The following is a 23,499-nucleotide window of genomic DNA, read 5'->3' on the forward strand; positions in this document are numbered from 1 at the left end:
CCTGGCTTGTACCCAAATTTTCTAGGACTGTAAGGATTCCAGCAGAGGGACCATGAGGAAGTGATGTGTTTTCAGTTTAGGTCTGATGAGAACTGGTATAAATTAACACTTGCCTGAACAGACTGGATTCCTGTGTATTTAAGCATCCTGTTAAAGGCAGCCCTGAACCTACATGCAGTTTTCAGATATGAAATGAGCCAACAGAAGAGGTTCTGTTTTGTCTGACTTTATTCACAGAGGTAGTTCCAACAGCAGTTCCACTCACTCGAGCTTGCTAAAAGACCCCCAAAGTTGGAATTTAGGTTAATGAATCCCACAAACAGCAGGAAAGGTAACAGTGGAGAAATACATGGATCTTTAATATCCTTAGAATCATACATAGATTATGGCAATGCTTTGACCCTCCTGCCTCTGTTTCCTGTGGCAGAATGCTGGTTGGTTTAACATTCACATGTGCTAAGCATGGCACAACAAGTGAAGGCACACTCAGAGGAGAGGGATGTTGTGCTAAAGTTTGTTTAATTCTTTGGGACTTAAGACCATGGATATAAGACCTCAGGGATTTTTAGATGACTTCTGTGGTTTGGATATTTTGTAGGCACTCCAGTTTAGGAAAAACCTGAATTACATTTCTATGTTAGAAGCTAAGAATTTTGGCAGAAAGTTATGATGGCACCATGTGCATGGAGAATATATTGTCTTGATTTAAAACAGTGAACTCTACAGAGTGTTGCAGAGGAGGTGAAGTTTTGTAGTACAGGAGCCTGTCTGGGATACCAGGTTACCTTCTGTGGCTGAGTTACCTGCCAGAGCAGGACAGGGCTGGTAACTTGGGAACCACAGGATTTTAAGTTTTTCTGAAGAACAATTCAGAACAAACCAGAACACAGAGGAAGTGATGACAAGTTGTTTGCAATGAGTTGGAGGTGAAGCATAGACAGCAGTCTGCAGTACCTAACTCAGGAGTGAAAGCTCAGTGTCAAGAGAGACTTTCTGAAATGAACAATTTAAAACAAATTAAAACCTCCTTACAACCTCAGTAATTCTCTAATCTGTTCTGCAGTTATCTTTAAAAATAACTGCAGTGAGTACTGATTAAATTGTTATAATAATGACAAACAATGGTAATAGGGATTAAAGCCAAATTACAACTGCCTTGTTTGCATGGTTGTTCTTAGGTCTTCCTCCCCACAGTCAATAGTGTGCTATTTTATTAAAACCTGAGATCACATTACAAAGGCAAACTCTTAGAGCTCATGATAAACACTAAATTTCATTTAGTGTCCCTTAGTTTTGTCTGGTCCATTTTTTGTCTACTTACAGTCCTGGAGAATTGAACCTCGGGAGGTAGAAGGCTTTTACTGTCCCTCCTGGGAATACTTTCTGAATACTCCCTTTTCAGTATTTCTTGGAAATACTGAAAGGTACACAGAGTGCAAATTCCTGGTTCTGACAGTAAGATACTTCTGAATTAAGCATGACTCAGCATAGCTGCAGACAGTAACCAGCAAGAAAGAGAAAATTCAGGTACTAATAGACATGCTGGGTGTTACCACAAGGTAATCCGTTATACCTGTTCTCATGAGACTTTTTTCTCACTGATTATGTTTTCACCTGCTGCAAGCTTCTTGTATAAATAGTGCAGTTTATCTGGCTGAGGCGCTTCAGCACCAGGAGTCAAGGGAATTTCAAAGTCAGAGGAGCTTTGGGAGTCCCTCCTCAGCTCCAGATCAGGAGTCCTGGAGCTGTCACTTATTTCTGCCAGCACATCCTGAACGTGGGCAGTGCCATCTTCTGCAGCTTTCTCACAGCCTTTGCTTTTCAAGCCACAGGCACCATCATGAGCACAAGGTCTGTCCTGACCTGGTGGCTTCTCCCTGCTGCTGTCCAGCTGAATGTCCCTGGGACTCTCCTGCAGCACAGGAACCACTGCTCTGCTCCCACCTGTGCTGAGGTCCAGGGCACTTCTCTCCTGGGAGGTGATGAGCACTGTGTCCATTTGGCTGTCCCAGCCCTGGCTCCCCTGCTCTGATATGTGTGTTGACTGAGAAGAATTTTGGGAGGAGATGTGTGTTGAGTCACTCACTCCATCTGAATCGCTGAAGAGTGACTGGGACCCGCCAGCATCTGCTGAAGATGGGAGGTTGTCCTCATTTTCAGAGCTTTCCTCTAGTCTATTACCTGTAAAAAATTCATCCCAGCAAGGGACGTTGGCATTAGACTCCTGCTGGTCACTAGTTACTCCATTGAAATTGGCTGTGGAAGTGGCATCTGGCTCATGGGGAAGACATTGAATTGTATTTTTTTCAGGTTCTTCTTCATCATCTTCATCATCATCATCATCATTTGATTCTTCACAGTCCACGAAGTCTACCTTGAGGGAGGTGTAAGTTATGGTCCCTTTGTAACTTTCTGTGCTCTCATTAATGTTTCCTTCAGAATTTTCAGCCTGTCCTGTGCTAGAGGGCCTGCACTCTCCTCTCTGCTGTTTTGGAATCTTAGGCCTTGTAGAAATTAATTCTGAATCAAAGAGATCATCTTCATCTGGAAAGAAACAAACAGAAAATCACTAAGAAAAGTTCAAATCTCTGCTAAAATCTTATTGAGAGCAAAGTTTTAATAAAAATTCATTCAGTATAAATTGAGGAAAATATTCTTTAGTCCAGCTGGAGATTTTGCAGGACGATATTGACAGTGTTTGCCTTGCCTTGTCTAGCACAGTGCCTGACAGAGACAGAACATGCTTCCCTAGGACTGGTCTGGGACAGAGGGAACGAACTCCATCCAAAAACTTACAGGGCTGTTGAGCATTAAGTACATATTAAGACTTCAAACAAGTGTGTTTTCACACAGTTAGTACTCTCTCATCCTCCTAATATCTAAGTTCACATAATTTCTACTTCTCCTTTCCAACTGTTGCTTTGAACACACAGACAGACTGTGGTGAACACCAAAACTTTTGGCACTTCTGCTTAGTCTCAGACTTCCATTTAAGGTGCAGTAGCAGCAGCAGAACCTTTACCTGTATCAGATAATTCTCTCTTGTGGGCTCTCTTCAGTGTTCCTAAGGGCTTGTACCTGGGTTCTGTGATTCTCCTGTATGACCTGCATAATGGCTTTAATCTGAAGGGAATGAGAAAAGCAGTTAATATTTAGAACCCAGCAGATGCTTTCAGGAGCAAAAGTAAATCCTTTAACTTGTTTTAAATACACTGCTCCATGCCTTTCATAGGCACTGCAGCAAAAATGTTAAAGCAAAGGTAGCAATACCTAGGGCAAAGTCCTTGATTCTTTGGTGAGCTTCAGCAGCTGAAAGCTAGAAATCTTTCCTTTCAATACATTTACCTTAAAACATGTACATTTTTTAGAAACTATCTCGTGGTTCCTTCCTTACAGAAGACAAGCTGTCAGGGTTCAAAATCTGACTACAGTTTTATTCAGTGATTAAGTGGAAGTCTCCTTTCTTACTGAGGAGGAAAGGAGAAAGGAATACGAATCTTTGTTCTGTCCAGACTGACACACCACAGCTCTCCTGCTCTCTGAGGGTGCTTTTTAATCTGCCAACATCTAAAGCAGCACAGGAGAACTGGCCTCTCTAATGCTGTGCAGTGGAGGAGTTCAAGTCCCCAGAGAAACCACCGTTAAAAGAAACTTCTGAGAAGTAGCAATGACAAATAGAAATGGGTCACAGAACACAGTCAGATGAAACTGTATTCAGCTTCCTCCCAAACAGAGCAGAAAAGCCTCTACACACAGATAGAAGTAGAGTACAAACTCGAAGACTCAGCTCAACATACATGTGTGCTTCAGAAAGCCCAAGTCTGTGAGACTGAATATAGAAAAAAAAAAAATCTGAATTATCAGACAAGCAGAAGGCAGTGGCCCTCCTGACAACCTGGGATTCAGGAGGGGAATTGTCTTTACAGGAACAATGACCAATCAAAGGTTTGGATCACCTCCCTCCAGGAGCCACTTGTCACTTACATTTCCATAACTTTGTCCTCTGTCCCACCCACTGGCAGTACATTGGGATACACATTCACAGGACAGATATAGCTCAGGAAATCCTTGATCTGAATTCCAGAAAAGAAGAAGCAATTTAACAAATTACAGCAACAGTTAAGAATGTAACTTAAAGGCAGCACTGATGCAAGCACATCCAAAACTACTACTAGTAGTCTTTATGAAAACACCAATGCCCATGACTCTGCCAAAGTGGTTTCCTCTGGAACAAGCAAACAGGCCTGAAAGGATGCTGAGAACCCAGTCTCACCTAACACCTCACTGCAATTATCAATTACTACACAAGACCATCACTGTCCCTGAAAGAAATGGCTGGGCAGACCTGGAATGTGATCCAATGGTTCCTTGTCCTTACTGCTGCTATCTTCTCAAATATGCATTTTTTTACTGGAGTTCAAGCCTCCAGTTATGCAGATCAGGTATTCCTTTCCTATTCCTAAAGTCTCTCCTAAAGTACCCTCTAAAAGCCCATTATAACAAAACACACTGTTTTTTCCAAGCCTTACTCTGTCGTCTAGATGATTTCCAGTAAATTTCTTGAAGAATTGTGTCCAGTTTGGGGCACTCCTGCTGAGCACTGGAAACACTTGCAGGTTGCAGGTTACAATGCTATCTGTACAGACAGGAGGACTGTCCTGGGGTGACCCATAATGTTATTGCAATTTTGTATCTAGAAGTTATTTACTGTTATTTTTTTCCTGTTGCTGTTGCACTTGTTAGGAAACTGTTGTTTTTTTCACTTCTATCTACTCCTGTTCATTCCTTGTTGGTGGAAAGGGATTAGTTGAACCTGTAAAGAGAGACAACTCGTTCCAGAGTGTTCTCCTTTAAACTGTCTCAAACCAAGACACAGACCCACCTATTTTTGCATGTGGAGGTAGGAGTGTTAGAGCTACACTACCCCCCATATTCCACCAGCAAATTCCACACTGGGACCTCTATTTAAAATTCTGCATGGCAGAGCAAATTTATACTTAATCAGGATGTTAAAAACAGTACTGCCCCCATTTTGTAATGCAAGACTTTGTGACAGTTCATTGTTATCACTGATCCAGTTTCAGTTCAGTTTCTTAAGAGAAAGTAGTGTTTTTAGAGCTGTATCGAGTCATGTTAAATGAAAGTGTGTGATTGTGGGGAGGATGCTGCCATGACCAATTTCCTTTTAGTCTTTTAACACAGGAAAAGGGGAAAGAGCAGCAGTCAGGATGAGAGAAAATTTGGTTTAAATATGTGGGCTGAGAAAAGAAGGCAAACCCACCCAAATCTAAGTCACAGCAGATAAACAACGTATTGTAAACTAAAACTCCCTGCTTTAAGCATTGCACAGTTACACAATAATCTAAAACAGAAAGGCAGTCAAAACAATTGTAGAAGTGACTATACATTGAGAACAGAGAACAGGAAATAGGCTTGTAATCCTGCCCTACTTTAACAAGTTCCTTTGCAGCTATATTAAAACTAATTTCTCTGTCATCAGCATTCAGAACTTCCTATCTCCTTACATCTTATTACTGACAGGATTTTTTCTTATTATGACAAATCATGTCATACACTCCAGAATAATCAAAACTCTTTTTTACATTTTCTTAATATTCTTTGTATACTCGGTACTAGAAGTATACAAACCTCGCTGTACGAAGAGTGGAAAGAGAAACAAGCTCTGTACGTTCTCTCCCCAGTCCTAAAAAAACAGAAGAGGCACAGAAATTAGGTAACTGCTCTTCATTCTGGTCAACAGGCCAGCATAACCTACTCTTGAAGTCCATTCTGAGATTCAATTATACACGTATCAGGCAAGATACAAACCTGCAACAACAGGTTTCTGTGTGGCCCAAATGCTCACCTCACTATTACATTGGTTTTCTTTTTCCTTTCCCCAAACCACATTGTGGAGGGTTTGATGCTGATTACGTGCAGGGGAGTTCCATTGAGGCAAGTTATCCCACAGGGCAGTCTGTTCCCTCGGAAGCAGTCATCGTCCTGTCCAGTGGATATAAAATTAAGTTCAACAGAGACCTTTTTTACCCAGAAATTAAGCAGTGTAGTATCTAGCCAAATACTAGATATCTCTCATTTCTAATTCCCTTGAAAGACCCTGTCACACCTTGGTTCGTCAGTGCAGCTGGAAAAGCAAATCAGAGAGACCAATGCCCCAGTGTGCCATCTCAGGTTCTACCTGTGTTCCTCCAAGCTGGAGCCTCCAGCCAGCCAGACGTCCTAGAAATGGATGGCCACATGCTAAAACCACACAGGCACCATCTGAGCTGCTTTTGATACATTGAAATGGGTAACACCTGATTGATCTACTCAGCTGCTTAAAAACAATTTTCAGGCTTCAAATACAATTAAATTACTCCTAGCATAAGCTCATATATTTTCCCCTTTTTTTTTCCTTAAAAAAAAACAAAACAACTTCAACCCACTAACTAAGGTTTTCACTCTTCTTCACATTAAGTCACCATTTCATCAATCTTCACTAAACCAAGAAGCCCCAAACATCAGCACCTATAACCACACTTTCACAGCAAAGTCAGGGGAGGCTTTGCAGAACGAACGCACCCGAGGATGTCGACAGGCGTGAATCTGCGTGCGTTGGTCTGTGGTAACATGGCACAGGATTTCTGGCATGTTCCTGAACATATCAAGTTTGTTCATGTGCACCTAGAGAAAGCCAGAGTTTACTCTTTATTAGTGTTTGCCAAACTGCAGCTGGAGCAGCTGTATGGATGTGATTGTGCTCTCCCCAAATGCTGGCAGGCATTTAAATTATTACTCCAAATAATGTCCAAGCAGAGATGTGTCAGCCAAAACTTGGACATCTGGAACAAGTAGAACATACCACCTATACTAAAAAAGGATGAATACTCATGAGAAAATCAGAATATATATATACTATGAATGCTGTATGCAAATGACTTTTATCATTCACAAAATAAAAGGGAGTGAGGTAAATACTGAGCTTGAAAACTGGGAATTAACTTCTCTTTGAAAAGTCCAGATGTTCCAGACTGAAGTCAACTAGTTACCTCAATCTGAGCACAACTGCACTTTTTAAGGGAAGTTAATGAAACAGGCATAACTGTGACCTAGAGCAGCCCTCTGAACAGCCATTATCAGCTCAGTGTTGACCACAATCATTACTGAGGATCTGTTCCAAAGCAGCAATTAGGGAAACATTACCTTGATTCTGAGTTCCTCACTGAGGTTTATGAATAAATACTCATATCCATAAGCAGCTTTGCAGTTCAGCCACACAACATGATTACGAGACAGTGAGGTCCAGCTTCGCACCAACTCCAAGATCCCATTTAAACATTCCTCCTGAAAAGTGTAGAAAGTGCTGTCAATCATCTTGGAAGAGACTTCCAACGTGCTGTGACTTAGTAATACAAAATGGCATTGCCTTGTAAGACCTTCCTAACAAAGGGGTAGTTAATTAATTAACAGTTTCAAGGGCCTTTCTTCTCACAATTTATTAGACTTACCCGGCTTGGTATGTGATAAAATTTGGGATCACAAAAAGTAGTGTCCAAATACACACTCTGGATGTCTTTTACCCTGGAGAATAGAAACGTGATATCAGAGTAAACATTATACCACAGTGCTAAGATACACCACTTCCTCTCTCTTCAAAAGGAGGTAATTCTACCTCTTGATTACAAAGAATTTGTCAAAGGGGGCTTGTAACTGCCCCACTTTTCCTCATTTTTACTTCTAGATTAAATATAATTGCAGTATAGCAATTACATTTAATCTAGAATTAAAAATGAGGAAAAAATAAAGAATACCTAGCCAAATTGTCCATGCCATATGATCTTCTGTTCTTTCTATATCCCACAAATAGCTCACCTGGTCCCTGAATGCAGAAGCTCCATTCTGGCTACTTCTCCTTTTGCAAGCCTGAAATCCCCTGTGTATAACACAGTGCCATTCTCACCTTCAAACAGAAACCTGCAGACAGCAACATTTGGGTCAAACGCCTCATTAAATGCCAGGTGGTGAAACATTTAAAGTATTGAAAGGACATACATGACTGAACCTGGACAGTGACCAGCTGGCAGAAGTGTCACCACTACATCTTCTTTCTGGAAGAGAGGGGTTAACATTATTTTCAGACTGTAGTAAGTACACCAGTACTTTTGTCAGCACAGTGAGAGCAATGCATTACTCCCCACAGCCTCCTGCAGCATTTAGCATTGCTTTTAAAACCAGAGCCTCTCTTCACACTGCAACCACCATCCTGTCATGGCAGAAGAGAGGACCAAGTATTTGTATGGTGTTTATTAAGCAAGTTGGACAGAAGACAGTTCTACTTCCTTGGTTTCTGGTAAGCAAGTACAGAATAGTTTGGGTTGGAAAGGACCTTTAAAGTTCATCCAGTCCAACTCCCCTGCAATAAGCAGGGACATCTTCAACCAGATCAGACTGTTCAGAGCCTCATCCTGACCTTGAATGTTTCCAGGAATGGGGCATCCACCACCTCTCTGGGCAACCTGTTCCTTTGTTTCACCATCCTCATTGTAAAATGCTTCTTCCTTATACCTAGTCTGAATTGAGCCTTTTTTAGTTGAGAACTACCATCTCTTTCTCTGTCCCTACAGGAGAGGAGGGGCACATACATTTTAAAAATAGCTTGTGCACTTCAGATGCTGCAGCTGTGTTTCCTGTACTCGTGTAAACAGCATCACTGCCCATGACTGACATATGAATCTTTTTTTCCTGTAACTTACTTCACCAGATGTTTCATCTTCTAAAGTAATCTGAGTTGGTGTTTCAACTTCCAATGCAACCTGTAACAAAATGATTAATTGCATTATAGGATTTACTGAACATTCTGTTTCATGTTTATGTCTAGTTATTTATTATGTAGACATCTGTAGCACTCACTGTCGCTAATGCTACGCCTGTAAAATTAAATTCATTTTCCCATAGTAAGTCACAAATTTCCATTTCCAATGGAATAAATTTTCCTTGAAGTTATCTAAAAATTAAATAGAGATACTTCAGCCAAGGTGTGCATGCCTAAAAAAAGAGCATGTTGGACTTATATCAGCAACAGCTCTTGTTCCTCTGGATGGATCACACGCCTTATTTTTGGATGACTGCAAAGCCCAAAATCCCAGTCCCACAGCAGTGGATCTTGCTAGAACAGATCTCTGCTGCAGTGCTTCCCACTGCCCCCTATTACCAGAAGCAGAGCCCACAAATCACTGGAAGGACATATTCCTGTATTTGTGCAGAGATAATTATTTTTATTTCTGTAAAAAAAACTCATGTTCTGTTTTATAATGCCTGTTTTATAATTAATAATTATTATACAACTATTATACTATATATAATAATATATTATATTACATACATATATATAATAATTATGATCTAATTATTTTTGCTTCTGTAAAAAAACTCATGTTCTGTTTTATAATGCCTGCATCTGAAAAAGGAAGGAAATAACTTCAAGTCACACCTGTACATAACATTGTTCCCTTGCAGTCTGGCTTCAAACACTGCAAATCATGTAAATTTATTAAGTTTTTCAGTGATTTTATATTAAAACTTCTTCATGTTATTGTCCATTTTCCAAAAAGTAAAAGGAAAATCATAACTTCGGATTATATACACTCCAAGCAGTAAGAGACTTTAAATGAAGCCAAAGAAAAATAAAGGACAGAAGCAAAGAGACATGAGCAAGGTAAGGAAATGAATACAAATTCAAACATACAATGATCAGTGTAAGGATGAGATCATGTAAAGCTGAAGTTCAGAGAAAAGGAAAAATTTTGTGGGGGGAAAAATCATTAAACAACAAGCAGCAATAAACCAATGCCACACAGCAAGCAGCAGGAAAGGCACACTGCTGGAAGTACTCAAGCCCTGCAAGACTATATCAACACCAATCTTTAGACACTCCTGAGGAGCAGGGAGCTGCTTCTCTCTGAGAATCACTGCTTGGAAAGTGCTATTTTCAAAATAAACACAAACTCACAATATGATTCTCCCAAAACTTGTATTTCCAGTTAGTCAACAACAATTCCTTAGTTACTGGTGAGCAGTATAGTTTAACTTTCAAGCTGTGAGGAGACAAAAAACACAGATAAGTGTTTTCTAAAGCAGACATGAGGAACAATCTAACAACACATCAGCACCTGGCACCCAGTACATCAAACCCTGCCCTCAGAAAGCTCTCACGTGAGGAGACCTGCAGAGCTGGAAGCCTGCAGGCTTCTCTTCAGCACAGCAACCCAAACCTACCCCTGTGTGCCCCTGCCTGCAGGGTTTGGTGCAGACACAAATGCAGCGTGTGGCACATGGCCATGACCCATCTGCTTGTTTCTCTACCCCTGCACACACTCCTGGAAAGGCATTTGGGACAGTTAGCACACAGCAGAACACAGAATACTCCTTATGAAGCTCAAGCTGATGCACAGAGACCTGATGAGCAAAGAGATTCTCTGCTTGCATCAGAGGAGATGCAATACCTACTCTAATAAATCAAAGAGAGCTTAGGAACTGGTCCACAACCACCCTGGGCCCATTGCCACATTTAGTCACCCTCAGGGTGAAAAAGGTGTCCCTTGCCCTTTCTTTATGCATTTCCATGAAAAGCCTGGCTCCATCTCCTCTATCCCTACCTGCAAACAGTGATATACGATTGTCACCTACTCCTAAGGCTGAAGACATCCAGCTCTCTCAGCCTCTCCTCACACACCACACAGCCCTGGCCCCAGACCAGCGTGGTGATGCTGACCAGAACACCTATCAATTTACCATCCAGGGGAGCCCAGGGCTGGACACAGTACCCCAGAAAAGTCTCATAGATGCTGGCCAGCGGGGAATAACTGTCTCCCTCAAACTGCTGGCTACCTGTTTGCTTATACACCTCAGAGAGCACAGCTGGCCCCTCCACTGCACAGTCACAGCACTGTCTCCGTGTACCAACGCTTCCAGAGAACAACAGAGATCCTCACGAAGCTCATGAACGTCATGGAGTTCAACGAGGCCAAGTGTACCTGAGTCTGAGCAACCCCTGGTATCAAAACAGACTGAGGGATAAACGGGTTAACAGCAGCCCTGCAGAAGACTTTGGGGTACGGGTGGATGAGAGGCTGGACATGAGCCAGCAGTGTGCACCTGCAGCCCAGAAAGCCAATCTTATCCCGGGCTGCATCACCAGCACTGTGGGCAGCAGGACAAGCAGGGCGTTCTGCTCCTCTCCCGTGAGCCCCAGCTGCAGCGCTGCTGCCAGCTCTGGGGTCACCAGCACAGGAAGGACAGGGACCTGTTGGAGCAGTTCCAGAGGAGGCCACGAAGATGCTCAGAGGGCTGGGGCACCTCCGCTATGAAGGCAGGCTGAGATAGCTGGGGTTTTTCAGCCTAGAGAAGAGAAAATTCTGGGGGGACATTACTGCTACCATTTGATATTTAAAAGGGGCTTTTAAAAATTACAGAGAGGGACTTTCCACAAGGACATGGTGTGGACCAGGGGAGCTGACTTTAAATTGAAAGGGGGCAGGTCTAGACGACGTACAAAGAATAAGTTTTTTACAATGAGCGAGGGTGGCGAGGCACTGCAACAAACTGCCCAGAGAAGTTGCGGATGCCCCATCCCTGGAAGAGTCCGAGGCCAGGCAGGAGCAGCCCGGTCTAGCGGGAGGTGTCCCTGTCCCGTTCCCATCCCGGGATTTATGGCCCACGGCGGCTCCTCGCGCTCTTCAGCCGCCTCCCCTGAGGCCGCCCCGCCTCAGCCCGTACCTGCCCTCCAGCCTCCTCTTCAGGGCGGTCGCCCGCAGCCCCATCATGTGATCTGGGGAGAGAGGCGGGGGGTCAGCCGGGGGACACGGCGGGGGAGGGAGCACGGCGGGGGGACCCCGGCGGGCCCTCACCCTTGTGGCAGTGCGACAGGAAGAAGGCGCGCGCGCGCAGGTTGTCGCGGTCGAAGCGGTCGATGGACAGCGCCGGGTACTCGCGCGTGCGGCCCCCGAACCGGCTCATGGCGGGCGGCGAGCGCGCGCTTCCGCCCAGCCCGGCCCCCGGCCAATCGAGAGGCGGTCCCGCCCCGCGCCAGCCTATCAGGGGCGGGCACGGCCGATTAAAGAGGCCACGGCGGGCGGTTGCCTGGCGACCGTTGGCGTCGTGAGGGGACAGCCGTGAGGGGACAGCCGTGAGGGGCTGGGGGAGGCCGTGAGGGGCGCCGCCATCGGGCCTCGGCTGCCGCTCCGCCCCGCCTGGGAAGAGTCCCCGTTTTGCCTCTCTTGAACCGAGGTGGGCTGCCTTAAGGACTGGGTGGGCGGGTTGTGGCCAGAGCGGTGGGAGCAGGGTGGAGTTAGGGTCGCTGCGCAGTTACGGGTGCAGGCCGGGACGTCAGCCTGAGCATCTCGGAATGTACAAGGAACTGTCGGGTAGAGTAGGTAGAAGCCACTGGAAAGAGGGGAACTTAGATTAGATGTTAGGAAGGATTTTTTTTTTTTTTTTTACAGTGCGGGCGGTGAGGCACTGGGACAGGTTTCCCAGTGAGGTTTTGCTGCCCCAGCCCTGGGACAGTTCAAGGCCTGGTTGGATGGGCCTTTGACCAACCTGATCTAATGGAAGGTGTCCCTGCTCATGGCAGGGGTTTGGAACGAGATGATCTTTAAGGGCCTTTCCAACCCCTTGACATTCTATGAAATCCCTTACTGGCTCTTCTGAGACCCCAAGCAGGTCCTGTGTTTGCTGGGTTGGGGTGAGTGATGTAGGCAGTACAGCCATCTCCTCCCAGTGCTGTGCCCAGGGCCTCTCCTGCCTGGGGACATGGTGCTCCTTGTCCGGGCTGAGGATACCCTGGCCTGGGGCCAAGGTGCCCGTACTTTTCAGCTTCAAGTTTGCTGGTGAATGTGGGTGTGCACCCTAAATGGGTGAAGGCACAGACACTACTCCCCCCCAGCACCAGCACACAGGCTGTGACCCACAGTCCTGCTGCACCTGCTGACATGGAGCCCCTCACTCATGACAGCCCTCCCCCAGTAGCTAATTTTTCAGGACACACCCTGTTCCTGCTCCAGTGGCTGGAAATTTAGTATCCCCACCTACTCCAGATATCATAGGCCACAAGTGCTCATAGCCCCAGCCTGATTCCCAGAGCTGGCACCAGTGTTCACTCATACACAGGTCTCACCAGGAGCTGGCACTTTGTCCTTGCAGCACACACACGGAACACAGAGTTTGTGCAGAGACAGTCAAGATTTAAGAAGATACAAAAGAGTAGGACAGTCTGTGATGATCAGGTGTGGGGCTTAGCTGGGCACGTAATACTGACTGATCCTGTTTTACACAGGACAGGCTTGTTTTGTACTCCTTTCTGTCTATTCCCATCTTTGTTTCTCACTGCTCCTGCACATTCCTCACAGATCTATACAGTTCTGTGGATTCCCACACCTCTCCAAGTCTGGGTTCCCCTGGTTAAGTCTCACCAGTGCAAAGTCCAGGTTGCTTTCCCTGGATGTCATTCCTGTTGTTTCTTGATAGGCCATCTATTAGTGCTGGAGTTGAGGTTTGTTTATCAGCGTTTGTTTTGTCAGGTCCCTATCTCTGCATATTTTGTTTGTTTCCCCCTTTTTCCCAAATTTCCCAACTGACAAGGTCCCTGATCAGATAACCTTGTTGGAATTAACATTCTCACACTCTTCACATGCCACGGGTGGGGTTCTCATCCTCACTTTCCTCATTTGCTGCTCAGGTTTGAGTCCCCATATATTGTTGTATGTCTTTCTCCCTTTCCTGTAACCCCATGTTGCAGTGAAAGTGGTCCTTGGGCAGATGCCCTAAGGGAGCAGACACTCTCCTCCCACAAACCCTTACAGCTTGTGTAACTGTTCAGGAAACCACCATCAGCGAGCCCAAGCTAGCTGGGACTCCACAGTCACTGTGTTATGGTTAACATTAAAAAATGTGTTCCCAAGGCCAAAGCACTCACTGTTTACCCTAAATCAGGAGCTGGCAAACATTGTCATTTTAGCAAAGTTCACTTCACTGTTCAAAAATTCCCCCTAAATGAAAAGCGTTAAAATTAAACTGAATATTTTCTTACCATTCTCTTGTCTTCTTTATTTGCCTTTGTCTGTCTGTTGTCCTTCATCTCTTCCCTGAATTCCTGGCTGGAGTACAGCTGTCCCCTGCTCTGGTACAATGAAAACAGCTCTGTGCCTGGAACTTGGACACACAATAGACACAGAGTACAATTTTTAAATAGCAGCCCCAAAATGGGATGCTTTCATTATATGAAGTCACTAAGCTGGAAGTTTTAATATCTGATCTTTATTTTTTGGGCAGGAACGCCTGTAGACAGGCACTGTGAATTAATGGTGACTCAAGAAGTGCCAGACCTATCCACATGTCTTGAAGAAAAACCTTCATTAGGTGAATCCAGCACGTCCAGTAAAGAAGTACTTAACACTAACGACATGTAAGTTATCACAAGACACTTAATTTCATTATAGCTTAGCATTTATTAGGATCTAATATTATTGCTAATCATATTGACTGTCTGAAGTCAATATTGACTGACAACAGTTCTCATCAAACACTGATAAAAAATACAGAGCTTGAAAAATCCTGTGGTGGCTACAAAAGAGCCCTTTGCAGCACAGGAGGAACAAACTTACCCTAATTACTACCCTAAATTTAGAATAAGGATCTGTGCTTATCCTGTTAATTTGTATTTGATACTTCATAACCAGGTGGGAAAATTGCTTTTTTAGTTTAGTGAATGGCTGCTTTCAACTGAAAAATGCTGCAGTGCCTGGTAAAAGAATGCTTGGAATACTGAACTGCAAGAAATGGTTTAGTGTTGCCAGAAAAATGCCCTTTCACATATTTTTATTGATCTCTAATAAATGTATTCAGTAGGAGATAAAAGGCCCTTTCTTTGTCTCCTGCTGGCTCTCATACAAACAGGTGCAGACTTCTTTCTGCTAGTTCCACATTGTGGTAACAATAATTGTTGATATATTTTTCCCAAATATTTTTATCATGTGATGCAAGACTTTTTTTTTCCCAATTTCTGCTTTTCTGAAAGACTAGTGACATTTTGCATTTGATATAATTTCAGCATTCAACTTTTCAAGTTCTCTCAAGTTGATATAGGAACTTGCCAAGTAAAGAAATTGGGCAAGGTTTGGAGGCAGCATGATACCCACAGGGAAGGAAACTATTCATCCTCTCACTGTAAAATACAGAAGTTTTCATTCCTTCGAGATGCTTTCCTGGTTATGAAGCTGAAGCTTGGTGACATTTCAAAACTGGGAAAGGACTCACCTCTGATCATACCTGCTAGGCATGATAGTGATGGGTGTGCTTTGCTGGCAGAAGCAACAAAAGTTCTATTTGGGCAGCAAAATAAGATATGCTTAGGAAAGCAAATGCAATGAAATTCAGAAGTCAAAGTATTTATTTTTTTAGTGCAGTTCAAATCCACCCCTGCTGAGTATCCACTCTCTGCAATTTTTAATTGCTTTTTTTGTTGCTGTTGTTTTTAGTTTATTTGGGGTTTTTTTATTATTTATCTATGCAATTAATTTTCTTTTCAGTTTGAGTTTCAGCTTGTCCCAGTTCTGCTCTTCTCAGGTTTAGCAGCTGATTAACCTGTTTGCTGCATCTCAGCAGACTGAACAAATGGGTTTTGTGTGAGGAGGAAGTCAGTGGCAGTCTGTTTGCTTGGGCAAAGGTAGAAAAGGGTGAATTCTGGCAGGCTGTGTGCCTTGTCTCCTTATCCAGTTTATCTCTGAAGACCTCATCTCTGTCATTGGCACTGTGGCCATGTCACTGACTGTGCATTTCTCCTTTCCCCTCCTGTCCCATCCTGAGTGTTTGCTGTTCTTCAGTAACAGCCCAGATCTTCATTCTGTGGTTCCCAGTTTGGTGCCACTTCAGGAGCAAGAAAGAAAAATGTGGAATTCTGCCCGCCTGCCCCAAGGGGACAGCAGCTGCAGCGATGTGAAATTCAAAAATACTGCATTTAGTATTTTTTTAATTCATCAATATGCACAATTAAATTTTAGGAGGGTTGAGTCAAGATATATACAGAAGTACAGATGAGTTGGGTTTGACATCAAGTAGTGCATTTAATTTGGTTCCAACTGCTTATAACTTTTTCCTTTTTTAACCTCAGACTTTGAACTCTGTAATTCCTTTGTTTTAACATTTTGTTCTATCCATTACTCTATGTCCCCAACAAAATCACTTGCTTCTGTCTTCTCTATTTAATTTTTTTAAGTCTGATTTCAGGAAGATGCCTGAAGTTTCTAAAGTCATGACAAAAGCTGACATCAAACCAAAATCTGTGCATCGTGCCAAGATATGGTCAAATGATGTAGAGAACTTATACAGATTTCAGCAAGCTGGATACAGAGATGAGGTGGAATATAAACAAGTAAAACAAGTTGATGAGGTAAGATTTAGAACTTTGTAAGAGTTACTGCTTTGAACTTCTGTCTCATCTAAAATGATTAAATAAAAATGGAGGTGCTGCTTACTTCCTTTCATTTAGGCTAGGTTCTGATACAGTGTTTTTCCTCACAGGTCTGACTTGAATTCTTGAGCTGTTGTTAACTGTGTAGAATAACTCATTTCACAGAAGTGAAGCAGAAATACTACCCAGCCTGTGTTTTGTTGCCCATCTCTGATGCATTTAGAAGCATCACAGATCTCTTTGAACAGATGGAGCTGATCTCCAAAGGAATCATTCAGTGTTCAGGAAAGAAACATTTCAAAGTGAGCTCTCTGAAGCTTCCCCATTAGTCTGTCAATAGACTTGATAGGAAACTTGTTGATTGTCCGTGGAGTCAGTCCTGTGTCATTGCTGCTGCTTCAGTTTGCAGTTGGATTGTTTGGTAGCACAGTCAGGCTTTGTGCACACTCACAGCTTGGCCTCTATCAAAATGATGTCCACAATGGAAATATTTGAATTGTACTAAAGGCAGTTGTGACACAGGCTCTTGTCAACACCAAGGACTTGTGCCTCTGCTCACTGCAGTTGTTAGTGATGCTCTCCAGCACATCAAATGAGCTACTGAGTAGTGGCCAAACATCCAGTGGCTACTCTGGGTTCAAAACAGCAACCGACAGGTTAATACAGCAAACAATATATCATTTTTATTACAGCTCTGTAATTTATCTTCCAAAGCAGCAAATACAGTATGAAGAACACACTTTTAAAATATGCTGGCTTCCTGTGCACATAAGAAAGAACAGAAAGTTCCAAGAAACTCACTCCCCATCCAGTTAACTCAAAACACAGCAAAACATATTGATGTGCATAATAAGATACAGTTTATTATTTTATCGTGGACTCTGAAATCACTACAAAGGCTGTGGTATAATTTTCAGTAACTGCAGAAGGAAATAACGTAATTATTGTGGTAGGATCTGTGTGTTCAAGATTCATGACAGGGCACAGCCCCTGGCAGTTAAACCCTGATGAAAGTTAAAGAATACCACTGACTAATTGTAGTGTGAGTGAGCATTCAGTTCCAGCATGCCAGGGCCTGGCAGTGATTCTCTTTGAACTTACATATTCTGAAATGTCTTGTTTATTCCATATTGTTGTTACTAAAGATGCAATTATAATGTAGGTGGAATGAATCTTAGGGCTGTTATGTTTAGATAGACAATGCAAATAACACAGCTATGTGCCTGAAGTCAGAAGGTAAGTGATGAAACCACTTCTGGGGCTCTCCAATTAGAGAATGCTCTAGTTTGACATCCTGTTGTCAGCTCTGCCTGGAAGAGAAATAAGATGCTTATTACCTGATTTTTAAGGTTTAGTTTAATCAGAAGCAGTCATAGATGCCCAAGCTGAAAGAGCCACTAAAGCCATAAAGCTGTTGAATATGCAAATGCTGAAGCTTTTAATTTAAAGCTTTACACTATGAAAGAGTGAAGAGCACCAGGGTGATGCTGAGTTTATGTGGGACTGATCCTACTGTCTTCGAGACTGGTAAGTCCCACATAAACTCAGCATCACCCTTTAAATTAAAGGCTTCAGCATTTGCATATTCAACAGAAGGATCTGAAAGAAATCTTTAAATATATGTCAGTCTTACAAAAGCAGACACTGGCAGCCTCTCAGATTACTGAATAACTGAATAGCATCAATGTTGTGTTCCTAAACAAGGAGTTTTAAAAACTTTGACTTGCCCAATTTAAAATAAGTCTGTTAAATATCCTTAGATTCCTATTTCTAGGCTTTTCAGATCACATAACTTTATACTAAACTGAAAACTGGTTTCTGTCATCTTGTTCTCAATCTGTTTTTAAAAGTTCAGCAAGTTAATAGAAAAGTAGTATTTAGATGCAAATGAGGGTTTTCTATGAAAGTATACCCCATATTCGTTGCAATGTCCTGCACAAACATAATTTAATGTGGTTCAGGTGATTTTATATCATTTTTGTTCTACTTGTAGGTAGAGTGCTGGCCAGAAACTGGATTTGTTAAGAAACTCCAGAGAAGGGACAATACATTCTATTATTACAATAGGCAAAGAGAATGCGAAGACAAAGATGTCCGTAACGTGAAAGTTTATGTGTATTAGTGCTGTTACTGTTCTGGTTGGTTTGTTTCTATAAATTGTTTCTTAAGACCTGTAAGTAAATGAACTGTGTAATCTGGCTTACCTGAAGTATCCATGTCATGCTTAGATAGAAAGGGGAGTGCCGGAAATGTAGAGAAGCCTGAACTATAGACATAGAAACTTCACCTTTTCCTTCCTATAACTAAAAGCCTTATTATGCCTCATTTTCCTGGTTACAGATGCTTTGACATAAAGCTAAAAACTGGTAAATGGATATCATATATTTCAATTAACTGTATAACATCCATTGTAAGTACAAGCATCAATCTTTATTCCAAACAATAGAATCTAGTTGACACTTGTTAATGTCAGCCACAGTCTCTTGGGGCAGCTAAGGGTTATGAGACTCCAAAGGGCCAAAGTGAGACCAGAGCACTGACTGACATTTCCTTGGAGCAGAGCAAGAAAAACAAGCAAAGAATTTAAGTGCAGGATGCTGAACAATCAAGTAACAATGGCCAGTGCTGAGACGCAGATATAAAGACTGGTTATTGTGATAGAAAGAGTCACAACAGAAATGTCTTTTTGTCTATCCCCAAAGTATTTTTGTCAGATGCCAGTATTAATTACTCAAAGAGGAAGTATTAATTGACTTAGCAGCATATTCCTTCTTGCAGGGGTGGATTGTGGATTCACAGGTGTTGGGAACATGGAGTATAAAACTCCAGGGAGAACATGAAATCCATGTTTGGTAATATTTAGGGGAAATTGACGTACACAGATTATATGTGGGATTTCTGGGCAGAATTCATCTCATCTAACTTCAAATGTCACATTATCAACATCCACACCTGATCCTGTCATTTGGACAGCCTTTGTTCTGAATGGAGAGAAGCTCTTGTGGGCACAATTAATTTATTTTAAGTGCAGCTATGTAATGTTTTCTTTGAATGTGCTGCTGTGACATCAGCTCTGCAGCAGCTGCCCATATCTGGGCTACTGAGACACTCAGTGAAGATGAGGGACTGTACTTACCTTCACTCATGAGGGGATTTAAAATATTATATTAAAATACTTTGAGATGCCAAAACTCCTGATAATTGACCAGCAGAACAGACTGTTGTTATGAAGACCAGTAGGTGTGTTTGAGGTAGTTACAAAAATTTTGTTGTTAATATTTCCTATCTCTAGACTGTTGACCAAGGGTATCTAAACTTAGATTTAGGCAGGAGTTAGCAGTGTACATTTGACCACCTAACTTATGGATATTCTTCATTTGTTTGAGCCTAAGATGGAAGCAGACTCAAGATGAGAAATAGAAGACACAGCTCCTAGTCAAAATAACTAGTATGAGTGCAATATTTAAAATACTTCATTGACAATGATTGCTGATGCTCTCATCGTATTTAGACCACTTGGAGAATTTTAGCTTAAATTTGTATGAGCTCTGTTAGAGAAATGACTGAAAGATACTCTGAAGCAACTATGAAACTTATATTCCCAGAAGGCTTTAGTGGCATATAGAGAGTTACTGCAATGTAGAGAAATAAAGCATTGCTGCAATGAATGTCATTTCAGCCTTTCATTATGATTTCTTTTATACTTGAAGTGCTCTGGATGTACTTTTTAAAGACAGGACTTTTTACATACTTTGCAGTTAAATAGTGGAAACAGAGCAATTACCAGATAACCCATCTATTTTGTCACTTTAGTTTAGTGGATCTCACTTTGTTAGCTTTAAAAAAATCCTAAAACCAGAATATTCCAGTGGATATGAAAACGGCCTTTAAAGAATTTCACAAAACATAGATGTGGTGTATAGCCAGCTCAAATTTATTGTCAGAAATTATTGCTATCAGCACACACAGAAGAAGTGAGAACATTTGGTACAGCCATTTTCTCAGTCTATAAAAAAGACATAGTTGGGTATTTGAGAACAGGAATTAAAACTGCAGGTAACTTTTTAGGATTTAATGTGAATTTTTTTCCTCAAGAAAGATTTTTGGAAGTTGAAACACATATAAGAGATTATTCTGGCATTCCCTCATTATACCTAACTACTCCTCAATATTTTTGCAATGTTGCTAGATGCTTCTGTCTGTATTTTAAAACCATGAGTGTGCATTTCATGCAGCCCATGGATATTTCACTTCAAATGAATAGCATGGGAATTCATGTTCCACTTTATATGAGTTGACAGATCCTTCCCACTTTGAGAGAATGAGTTACCTAGATATTACTTACGTTTTTCAGCACTGTCAGTGTAAAAAAGATTGAATGTCACTGTGATATTGAAAAGATTCACAGGATGAAAGACAAGCCTTGTAATTAGTAAGACCAGTTTACTGAGATGGCCTTTGTCAGTTCAAGACTGGGGAATTTGCGAGTTCCCTCAGTTCATTAGCAAAACAGCAGGTTTTGTACTAGCAGCGTTGGTTTCAGTTATAATTGTCCTTTGACATCCAGTTTGTGCTAAACTTAAGATAATATGACCACTCCTCCAGCCTGCCAAAGTTCCTCCTAACCAGGCTTTGGCATTCAGCTGTGCTGGCTGAGCATGAAGCTGATACTTGAGTACCAACAAAGTTTCCTCTGCTGCCTGTGTGCTGGATATATCTTTTGCTCGGAAGAGCTGTCAAAAGAACTCAGTGTTTTCTCTTATCTGATACATCTGATATGAGAAATACCTGAAATATTTCTTAGCTGAAATATCCCTACCTCAGTTTTAAGCAGGTGGAAAGCTGTGAGCTCACTTGTCTCTTAAGCTTAGTTATGAAGGAGTATCAGAAGTAAGCGATCTGGGGAAGCTGTGCTTCATTTAAGGGTGACACAACAGTACTTATCTACATAAATTATTTCTGAACATCATTATACAAACTCTTTTACTGAATTTTAAAGAGATAAAGCACATATTTCAAGTTTTATTGCCCAGAGATGAAAATATGTGCTGTTTTTCTGATTTGAGTCTTAGTAAAAAGTAATTATGTAAAAAGTACTTTCCCAGGTACTTATCTGTTGGTATTTCTCTTATCAGGGAATATTGTAATGCTCTCAGTGGCATTTGCAGCAGCTCAAGGAATGGTTGGTGGCAAGGCTCTGTTAGCTTGCAGCTGTCTAAGCCTGATCTACTTGGTCTAATTTTAATTCCCTTCATAGCTTTGTAAAAGAATAATAAATCCTTTCTGTGCCTGTAAAAGCTCACAAGAGTAGGGAAAACAAATTCCAAGACCTACTCTGCAGGCTTTGTGTTTGACTGCTACACGTGAAATGCCAAGAGTGCAACCTGGGGTGTTCCAGGCTGCTGTGCTCTGCTTTTCAGGCTTTAGTGGAATCCATTTTGGAACAGTGCTTTCTGACAGTGATACCATGGTTGTTTGACTGCTTTGCAGTCACAGCAGCTCAAAGCTCCACACGGAAGGATGGCAGAGTTGTTTTGATTTTTCACTTAGGTACCTGAATGGACAGTTGTTTTTCCATCTCTGAAGACAGTTGAACCTCAACCTTTTGGTTTTCAAGCATGGTTCCCTTGTTTCAAAGTGTTGAAAATGGTAGGCTTCAAACTCATTAAAAACAACTTCCTAACTCAGCAGTTGTTGGTGCTGCTTTTCCTCACATTGTCGATACAAACGAGGGCTGCCTGAAAGCAGCTGGAATGGAGTTCCCCTGTGCTCCTTGCAGGTTCTCTCCTGGTACTTCAGTTCCACTGAATTTATCTTATTCATTGGACCTGCTTTCTCAGTAACCTGGATGTCCTGAACACTTCTTAGCAATTACTTAATTACTTAAAAAAAACCCACAATTTCTTTCTTGTTGCAATTGAGACTTGGCATTTAATTCAAGTCTGAAGCACAACACCCTCACAAACAACATTTGGGATGGTGACTGGGGAATGTCTACTGACAGTAGAGTTCCAGGGTGGCACCCAAAAAATTACTGTAATGTAACTTTGAACAAACATAATCATTTTTATGGATGCTTTGTTCTGCCAGTGTATTTACATCTCTCAGTGTTGAGATAGAGTATCTTTGCTGCTTGTTGCTTTTGTGGCTCTTTTTCTCCCCTCAATACTCTCCCATCTTCTCTGCCTTCACAGGCACTCCACACTCATGGATCCCTTGAAAAGCCTGTCCAGTGTCCTCTGTCCTGGCTCCCTCCACCAGCCCTGGCTCAGACCTTGAGTCTTTTCCGGGGCCTGGCACACAGCAAAGGAAATCAAGGATGGGTTTTAATAAGAAGGCAGGCCAGACTGCATGGATCAGGGCCAGGGCCCAGCCAGGTGATTGTCCTGCCCAAACACTTGCTGTCATGTGTGATCCCTCCAGCCTCCTTCCTTGTCATCTTCCCATACTTGTTCCACCCTGATCCTTCCCTTCCTGTGTCTTTGGTCATTTCTGTAAACATCCTGTAGTAAGTTTTGTTCAGTTCCCCGAGCTCCCTCACATACACCTCTGATTTCACACTAACCATGTTCTCTCCATCTTATCAGTTACAATATTGAGGCAGACCCTCTCCAAAGCCAGAGTAGCTCCTTTAATGGTCCATCAGACAGTGCCTGGCAAGTTCTGGCCTCCCTTACTGTCTCTCTCATCACCTGCTCATTAATGTTTGTGTGCCTGTGTGTTTAAATCACTGTTTTCCTCGTTATTTGTTACTTCTGTGATACGGAATAACCAGACAATTTACTGAAGCAGATGCTCTGCAGTTTCACACGTCCTGTGGCAGCTCCCGAGGCAGGCGCTTGGCTGTGCTCTGAGGATGGTGGAGAGGCACCCACGCACCTGAGCCCCACGGTGCTGGCAGGCGGCAGCTCTAGGGACCGGGAGATACGGGAAGGGAATGCCCAGAAACAGAAGGAGGAGGGGGAAAGGGGAGCGGGGGAAGAAGGGGACGGGTTCAGGGAAGGACGAGCAGGTTAAAGAGTCAAGCGCACAGA

General features: G+C 42.5%; 2 protein-coding genes across 4 annotated transcripts; one reads left to right on the forward strand and one right to left on the reverse strand.

Moving 5' to 3' along the window:
* Nucleotides 1-71: 71 nt before the first annotated feature.
* On the reverse strand, nucleotides 72-12,108 carry DCLRE1C (DNA cross-link repair 1C). 2 transcript variants are annotated; one of them, XM_041483778.1, is made up of 14 exons: nucleotides 11,907-12,108; nucleotides 11,776-11,827; nucleotides 10,010-10,094; nucleotides 8,754-8,813; nucleotides 8,053-8,108; nucleotides 7,873-7,974; nucleotides 7,509-7,581; nucleotides 7,204-7,344; nucleotides 6,583-6,684; nucleotides 5,867-6,003; nucleotides 5,650-5,704; nucleotides 3,985-4,073; nucleotides 3,023-3,123; nucleotides 72-2,544 (listed from the first exon to the last, which is right to left on the reverse strand). In XM_041483778.1, exons 1-14 carry the CDS (start codon nucleotides 12,013-12,015, stop codon nucleotides 1,580-1,582), a joined length of 2,127 nt encoding a protein of 708 aa, XP_041339712.1. In that variant the 5' UTR covers nucleotides 12,016-12,108; the 3' UTR covers nucleotides 72-1,579. The 2 variants fall into 2 exon arrangements, with proteins under 2 accessions (XP_041339712.1, XP_041339713.1); XM_041483779.1 differs by lacking the exons at nucleotides 10,010-10,094; nucleotides 11,776-11,827 and having other exon boundaries at nucleotides 8,053-8,813; nucleotides 11,907-12,028.
* A 2-nt stretch (nucleotides 12,109-12,110) lies between these two features.
* Nucleotides 12,111-18,663, forward strand: MEIG1 (meiosis/spermiogenesis associated 1). 2 transcript variants are annotated; one of them, XM_041483780.1, is made up of 4 exons: nucleotides 12,111-12,285; nucleotides 14,329-14,461; nucleotides 16,282-16,444; nucleotides 18,459-18,663. In XM_041483780.1, the coding sequence occupies exons 2-4, from the start codon at nucleotides 14,358-14,360 to the stop codon at nucleotides 18,585-18,587; spliced, it is 396 nt and encodes a 131-aa protein (XP_041339714.1). In that variant the 5' UTR covers nucleotides 12,111-12,285; nucleotides 14,329-14,357; the 3' UTR covers nucleotides 18,588-18,663. The 2 variants fall into 2 exon arrangements, with proteins under 2 accessions (XP_041339714.1, XP_041339715.1); XM_041483781.1 differs by lacking the exon at nucleotides 12,111-12,285 and having other exon boundaries at nucleotides 16,271-16,444.
* The last annotated feature ends 4,836 nt before the right edge of the window (nucleotides 18,664-23,499 follow it).

Source organism: Pyrgilauda ruficollis, unplaced genomic scaffold, assembly GCF_017590135.1.
Source record: "Pyrgilauda ruficollis isolate IOZ18807 unplaced genomic scaffold, ASM1759013v1 scaffold61, whole genome shotgun sequence".
NCBI lineage: Eukaryota > Metazoa > Chordata > Aves > Passeriformes > Passeridae > Pyrgilauda > Pyrgilauda ruficollis.